Source organism: Nanorana parkeri, unplaced genomic scaffold (assembly GCF_000935625.1).
Source record: "Nanorana parkeri isolate BGI_ZX_2015 unplaced genomic scaffold, ASM93562v1 scaffold726, whole genome shotgun sequence".
Taxonomy (NCBI): Eukaryota; Metazoa; Chordata; class Amphibia; order Anura; family Dicroglossidae; genus Nanorana; species Nanorana parkeri.
Window position 1 is genome coordinate 1,342,307 of NW_017306994.1, and position 8,434 is coordinate 1,350,740.

The following is an 8,434-nucleotide window of genomic DNA, read 5'->3' on the forward strand; positions in this document are numbered from 1 at the left end:
TCCGGGGGGGGGGGGGGGGGGGGGGGGGAGGGTTAGTGGCAACAGTTACCATTTAATTTCACCATACTGATTTTTAGCTGTCTCTTTTAGATAACCTGTGTTGTGCCTGTGCCCATGCTAATGCCCCTATCCAAAGCAGCCTATGCTCAGCTTTGCCTCACTTCTCCCATTGCTCTGTTCAACCAATAAAAGTGAAATAAAGCCATGTGTAACATCTGAGACATAGGGTTGTGATCTCTTTCCCCACCCATGTGTGACAACACTAGGACAATCACCAAACACCTGTCACCTGAGAGAAAGGAGATGGAGTCACATGCTCCTCCATACCCAAAGGCACCCAGTATTTTCTATACTCTTGGCAGCTGAACAGATCAGTCGGGGAGTCAAGGAATGGTGAGGATGTGCTGCTGAGGAGGAGGACAGTAATGTGTATTTCCACTTTTACTTGGGTTGGGGCTTCCACTTGGCTTCTTAAAGTAGTATTAAAGGCTTATTGGTTTTTACCTTAATGCATTCTCTGCATTAAGGTAAAAAACACCCATACTCTTCTAAAACCCCTGTCCCTTCCACACTTACCTGTGGTCGCTTGTATCCTCCACCATGACCGGGAAGATTCTCTGGGTTCCCCAAACTTCCTGGTTGTGGGGAGGGAACTGAGAGCAGAGGATCCATAGGGTCCTTCTGCCGTCAGTGAAATGGTGACTGCAAGAGTGGGGGCAAGGCTAGCCACATGCTGTATGTGTGCTAGGTATGGACAAGGCCGTAAGTGTGCACGCACGGGTGTGTCTCCACAGTGGTCAACTAGTTGATGGAGGCACCCATACAGTGGGGTGGGACCAGCAGTTTGGATACCACTAGAGAACAAGGAAATAAATAAAAAATATATTTTTTTTAAGTGAGTCTGGCCCCCAACAAAAAAAGGTAACAAAGAAGGTTCAATATCACTTTAAGGGTTGCATTTTTGACTTGCTTCTCCTTTGTACTGTTAGGAGGGGTGAGGGGTTTAATCCTGTCTACACTGTGCTGTCTCATTTCATTATAATTTGTAAAGCAGATTTGAACACTGCCTGTCCTAACAAAGGGTTAAAGGATTAAAGCCTGGCATTACATGTTAATGAAGTTAATGAGAGAAACACAATCCACACAGTTCTGTCCTAGGTCTTTCTATAAGGACAGATCACTGTGAATGTGCTCAGAAAAAATAGATTCAGCCATGTTGTCTGCTTCATCAAACATCTAAGAGGATCAAAGAGGTAAGAAATATATTTAAAAAAATATTCTTCAGTATGCTGTATGAATAGAAACACATAACAAATATATATGCAGGAGTTTAATCCAATTTGACAGCTAAATTTGAAATACACTTTAAAGGAAACCTATTGCTTTGCTCTAAATGTCAATGATACACAGTTTTGCAATGAAAATCTTAGTTTGCTAGAAAGCAGAGAATAAGGGTTACAGTTTGGAACCAATTCAAGTACAAGTAAATATTAGTTGCTATGAACTGCAGAAGCCACTGGAATATATAATCGGTTGAAACACGATTGCCATGAGGGAAGTAAATGCATTACTCAAGTAGGGGACCTGGACCTAAATGTGCCAGGATGGAGCCTAGACATCCATACTTTACATTACTTGTCAGAGCTACGGCTAAGTCAGTGGGAAGATTTCAGGCAGCAAATAGAATCAATAGTGGGTCTTAGGCTGACAATGTATTAGGTAATCTGACCTTTAGGTAATTAGAAAGAAAGAACTTTATAAGAGAGAATAATTCTGATTTCACAAAACTTCTACATTTTTATTTAAAAATAAATAATATTGAATAAATAATAAATAAATATATATATGCTATTATCTATCATGATACAATAACATGCAGTAGTGTATAAGAGGCTTGAAACATCAAGTATTGAGGTGATTTCTTATGGCAACCTTGAGTTGAAATGCCTCATGCCCATGCACACAAAAGAACATGTCAGGCAACACTCTTGACTTGAGCCAAACCACATTCTCATTAAGTGGTATGTGTGAATGCTACAGTATAATGCAATTATTCTCTTTTATAACTGTAGTATGGTAAGTGTATAAGCTTTGGATAATTAATCAACCACTATGCCAATGGCTAATGAGATTTTACATTTTGAATAGGAACATTTTAAGATGTCAAAACAAAATAATGATATGTCTTTTAAAAAATATTAACTAATCCTACAATGTACCATCTATTTCAACATATACAGGTTTAGCTAATAAGGCAAAGAGCAATTTAAGAAATGTAAAACAAATCCAGTTGCTATGGGCCATGTCACTGCACATCAGTGTTCCAAAGTAAGGAGGCTGCCATTGTGGACCTCTCTGTTTGAAAATACTAGCTAACTGCCTGACATGCTGATCCAGTGGCTTCAGTACAACTTAGAACAAGTATGCAGATTAGCGGTAGTGATTTCGGTCTTACTGTCTTAATTTGCATTTTTGTTTCTAGGGAGTGTCTCAAACTGTTGTAGACCGCAGAAAGCCAGGCAACTAACATTTTTAGAAGGAGGCCAGCAATAGATGTCTCTTTATTGCTACCAACACAAGTTTTCTTTGATAAACTCAAAATAGTGCATTGAAAACTAGATTTAGGTGGATGAAAACAATCAGAGACTTTAAAGAACTTATAATGGTGACATTGTGTTGCTATAGGTCTTATTCGATTGCAAGAGCTCATCATGGCCCCTGCCAGATACAACATTCGGCTAAAAATACGTCAGCTTCCACCTGAGTCTGAAGATGCTCGGCCACTCCTGAAAGAAATGAAGAGGGGAAGGGAGTTCCGTATTATCTTTGACTGCAGTCATGTAATGGCAGCTCAAGTCCTCAGGCAGGTGGGTACCAACATTATTTTGTACTCAGCAAAGCTAATCAGACTTCACTGTAATGTTAAGGTAGTAATATTTTTGATTTGTTCTGTTACAGTACTGCTGCTTATTAATTTTTACACCATTAAGATTCATCACATCTCACCATATGTTCTACATCCTCTATTAGCAAATGTTAATATCTGTCCTTTCTGTTACCCATTGTAAGTTACTCAATATACAAGACACAGCATTTGTTAATTATTTTGCTTTACAGCTATTATTTCCCTCCTTTTTTCCTAAACATTGCCTTTTTAGATTTAACATTTATTAAACATGTTTAAAGCCTTAAAAAATCCAACTAAATGCTGTTTTGCTGTGTAAATGAATATATTTTCAAAGTAAATATATTCATAGACATCTGCATTCACTGTATGCGGAAAGTTATACTAAAGGCAAACTACTTTTGATACGAGAATTGTTATAACATACTGTATATAATACTACACATACCATTTTTTTAATTTAAAGTGTATGTAAACACAGAATGTATTTTCAGTCTCACTATATACAGTTTTCTTAAGCAAGTTTTTTTTTTTTTTTGTGTTTGTATGGTTTCATGTCTTGAGACCCTGCAAGTAACAACAATTTCGGTTGCATCCTGACAACACTAAGCCACTTCTTTTAGTTTAGTTTAGTAAGAAATCTGTATACAGAGGGGCCCGAGGTCACAATGCTATACTGATAATAGATTTTGTGTTTCCATTATTCAAAAACTAGAGCATGCCTGACAAGATCAAGTGACACAGTAAAAGCACCAATCACAAATCTGTGTTTACATACACAAGGCCAGTGCTCTGGCCTTGTGTATGTAAATTAATTTACATACATATAATAACATTATAATAAATATAATAACATTTCCCCAAACTAAAATTAATTCCCTTTACATGAGGGGAAATTGTGGTTGTAGTAAATATGTCTAATATTAAAGTGTCTGGGTATAGATATAAGGTGTACCCTGTATAGAACAAGTTAGGGCAATTGTACTATTACAGATTTATAAAGTCTTTGAAGTGAAACATCGGGCAAATATCTAATTAAAATACACACATAAAGTATATATTTATTGTTTTACCAGCAAAGGATTTGAATTCTGTAAACAAGCCATATAATTTTTTTGGATAGCGTAAGGAAGGATTAAAAACCTTCAGGTTTTTATGCCATTGGGGAAATTTTGCAAAGCTACATAAGCATAGGTACCTATCTCTAAACCTTTAGGTTGAGCTAACATTCAGCAGTACTTATGATGGCTCAAAATGGCCTGCAGTAGTAGTCACTGACCCCAGTGAAGACTTAAACTATTAAACACATGGCCATATGTGATATTAAATTCTACAGAAACAGGAATTCCAAAAAGCTACATTTCCATTTCAACAGCCAAGGCATTCATCATAAGGGTCAGTTACACCTTTCTGCAGATCCTTATGAGTTGCTGCGAGCTTGAATGAATTGAGATAGAAATGCAGGGTCATTCCTGAGCAGGTTACCATGTGAATACTGTATACAGTATATCTAAAGATTAATGCTCAAAGTACCATTTATATAGGTAAGCAAAATATTTTCCTCATGTCAATGAAAGGAATTCTAAATTGTTAACATTGCATATTTAGTTGGTATTCTTAAGCAGTTAGGCAGTCTTATTTCTAAAACACACTGAAAGCAAATTAGTCAGCAGCTGTTGTCTGGGACTGGTTCGGAATGAGAGCCTGTTTGACTTTATAAAATCATGCAGTGATCACTGTAGGTGCAGAGCAGACAGTTTTTTCTTTAGAATTGACTTTGCTTAAATTACTTTTCTTTTTTATTTAAAATTGTGTATCCCACAGAGTCTATAGATAATTTACTTTGTATTATTACATTTATTTAATGTCTCAAACCCTGCATTCTTCAAATTTAATACATATCCTGCTTTAAAATACATAATTAAATTACTTAAACAGATTTACATGTTGGCATTTATAAATATTCAACTTTCCATGGCTCTTAGCAACTGACAAGCCCTAAATTTATAATGATTCACATGATGTTTGTTAGGTATGATCCTCCTTATGCTTATGCAGCACAGTGAACCTGAAAAGGTATGGGGAGGAATGTCCATTGTACAGGAATTCTTTTGCACCCTAGTTGAACAGCAGTGGCTCTAAGGGCCAATTCACACCAGCTGCTGTGCAACACACACACCGGCTGGTTTGCGTTGGCTGACACAGTGCCAGTGCATCGATCACAGCACACCACACTGTGTACTTTTTTTGGTAGAACTTTATTAAAATCACATTTAATTCAGTTCTATGGGCACAGTGGGGTGGGAGGCAGTTGTAAAGGTGTCACATTGTGCTGTGCTAAAAACAGTACAGCATGCCATACTTTTTTTCAGCACACACCATTGGGTTCCCTGCGCAAAGTGGTGGCGTGAACCGAACCCATCCATAACAATGCAAGTTGCCTTGTCTTGCATTGGGGCTGCACTAGAAACAACATTGGAAAGTGTATTGTCTTTTTGAAAATGGTGTTGAAGTGGCAAGAATGTTCTGGAGGATTAGAACATAGGTGCAGAGGAACCCTAGACAGGGCCTTTCAAGTTTCTGAAAGAGAGAGAGAGTACTGTGGAAATATATCTACTGTATATGGTGGAACGAAGTCTGACAATGTCTGTAAGAAGTCTGTCAATCACCTGTTTCCTGGTTATAGTGAAGTTTAACCTCACTATTTCTCCCACTGACAATGGTCACCAGGACAAATAGAGAGGGTTCATCTCCCCAGAAGGGACACTGAGATCAATAAACCTGATAATAAAAAAATTACACACACAATATAATATCCATCTTTTTTTGTATCATGTAAAAAATGTTTTTGTGCCAATTAAGTAGATACCAAACACGTCAAGTTTAAAAATTGCATGCACCTTGAACACATTAGCGGTGACAGGCTCTGCTTAAGGAAACACGGCATATGGCAGCTGCAGTGCAAGTTTAAGGCCATGGCATTAGTTCTCCAATACTAACTAGTTCAAATGTGTTTTGGCTTAGTTTTACAGGACAGTTAGTGTCACTTTAAAAGATGTTTGCACATCAGAGCTACAAGCCCTGTATTGGTGGGCTTTATGTTTACAACTGAACCAATTCCCTTCCAATATAAGTAGAAGGATGTCAAAAACCGGGCAGAAGGAGGTTAGCTGTCAGTGAACTCCGAATGACCACAGAAGCTTCTTATACTGATGTAAAATGCCCAAGGAGCACATGTGCAATTAATTGGAGCAGTGTGCAGGGGGGGGGGGCATGTTGGACTGCTGACAACTTGGGCCACTGCATTATCATAGCTGGCAACATTTTAAAGACATTTCCAAGGACATGATTTTTTGCTCTGCATCCAGCAAGCCATTGTAGGTGGAGAATGTACTTTAATTAGAAGTGAGGAATTCAGAATTGGTGTAGTGTAGAGGTATATTGTTAGCCTTTTGTACAACTTAATTTTAAAATACTGTATATGCAGGAAGATTTATCATATTAAAGATAGAAATACAGCCAATAAGGTTTTGTTCAGGGCAGTTGTCAACTATGCATTATGTGTTAGAGCAGTGCTCTGACTTTTCAGCGTGTTGCCACCACAGGGTATTTGAACCCTTGCTGGCATCGCAATGTACTATTAAAAATTAAAAAAAACATATTGATTGGGTTATATCTAGCCTTACTGCTTTACAGTAATCAATGAAATGGTTTAACAGACTGAAATGTTTTGTAGTTGAAATGATGAACCTTCCTATTTACTTCTGTGTATGCCTTTACTTCTTTTGCAGGCCATGGCAATGGGCATGATGACAGAATACTATCACTACATCTTTACAACACTGGTAAGTATGTTGTATGTAATGTATGGTGGAATACCACCAAGGAGGTTAAGAGTGACTTCTCTCAATAGCCCAAGTGTTTTGGGGAGCAAGGATTTGCAGTTATGACTGCTTCAGCATTAAATAAACCCTGACCCTGACTTTAAAAGCTGTAAGTAACAGCACAAAAAAATCAAGTATTTAAAATGCTTACATGCAGTGCTTTTTTGCCAGGCATATTTTTTATTCATGCACAATGTACCTTTGAACTTGCTAGAAAAATTGGCTAGTCAATTCTCTAGCCCCCTCCCTAATTTAACATCATAGCCTTCTCCTTTGCTTGGAGTGTCTAATTACTGTCTGTGCTGACCCAGCCCTCCACCCCTCCCTTTACCTTCCTACATAACCTATTATATAGCAGCCAGGGAAGTAGAGAATGGTAATACGATAGAGTGACTCTTGAAAGACAGATTTGGGTTGCTGACATCACATCCAAGATGGCAGTGCCCAGCAGAAGTCTCAGAGCATTTGGATGCCTACTGAAGAAAGCTTTTACAGGTAAATAGCATTCATAAACTATGTGAAATTCAGATGTAATCTTATGGGATGATTTTTGTTGAAATGAGCAGACAGTGACACGGTCTCTTTAAACTGTACAAGATTACTAATATTCAGGAACATTTTTTGTTATTGGTAACAGGAAAAAAATCTGCAACAGAGAATACAGAGCATTTGATAAATGCACATAATGACTTGTGACTGTTTAGCATATGGGCTCAACGGTCCATAATATCTATGCTGGCATGCAACGCTGAAATTCATCTCCTGTGGAGACATCAATGGCTTTGATTCTGCTGACTGTCACAATTATAGATAAAATGCACACATCTGATCATTATCCAAGCAGGACATGCGTTGAACATTTATGATTGCTTCTTTTTTTTTAATGTGGAGACTTTTTGTCTTTACTGCTAGTATGGTTCTTATCATGTCAAATTGTATTGAATTTATCTGTAGGTATATTGTGATTCTGTGGGTGATTCGAGTTATTTTTTTTATCAATATGGACCAAATGTTCTTCAAAGGGTTATTAAACCCTCAGCAGTTTTTTTAATATATCTACTGCTAGTAAGCAAGTGAGTAAATGCAGCAGCATGGGACAGGAAGTGCCAGAGGAGAGAGGAGTCATAGTTACATAGTTACATAGTTACATAGTATTTGAGGTTGAATAAAGACATTAGTCCATCAAGTCTAACCTATTAGGATCTCATTCTAGGAGTACCTGTACCCCTGTATATTACGGTCCCTTAAGAAATTGTGCAAAAGTTTCTTGAACAATTCCACATTATTTGCTGAAATCACCGCTTGTGGCAGTGAGTTCCAGACCCTAACTGATCTTACTGTGAAGAACCACCGTCGCCCCTTGTGCTGGAATTTTTTTTCCACCAATTTTAGGTGGTGGCCTCTAGTTTTTGTAATGGAGTTAATTTAAAACAGTTTATCGCTAATGTTGCTACCACCATTGAACATTTTGTACATGGAGATCATATCCCCCCTTAATCTCCTCACCTCCAATGTGAACATGTTTACATTTAGTAGCCTTGTCTCGTAGCTCTGGTCCTCCATACCCCTAATTAGTTTGGTTGCCCTCCGCTGGACTTTTTCCAACTCAAGGACATCTTTTCTTAGTACTGGTGACCAGAACTGG

The 8,434-nt window shown here is 37.8% G+C and overlaps 1 protein-coding gene across 1 annotated transcript in view; it reads left to right on the forward strand.

The window, feature by feature from the left end:
- GRIK3 (glutamate ionotropic receptor kainate type subunit 3) overlaps window positions 1-8,434 on the forward strand; it is a 452,956-nt gene that overhangs the window by 247,852 nt on the left and 196,670 nt on the right. The window contains exons 4-5 of the mRNA XM_018564116.1: window positions 2,686-2,867; window positions 6,697-6,750. Coding sequence (XP_018419618.1) covers window positions 2,686-2,867; window positions 6,697-6,750 — 236 coding nt within the window. The remainder of the gene's footprint in view (window positions 1-2,685; window positions 2,868-6,696; window positions 6,751-8,434) is intronic.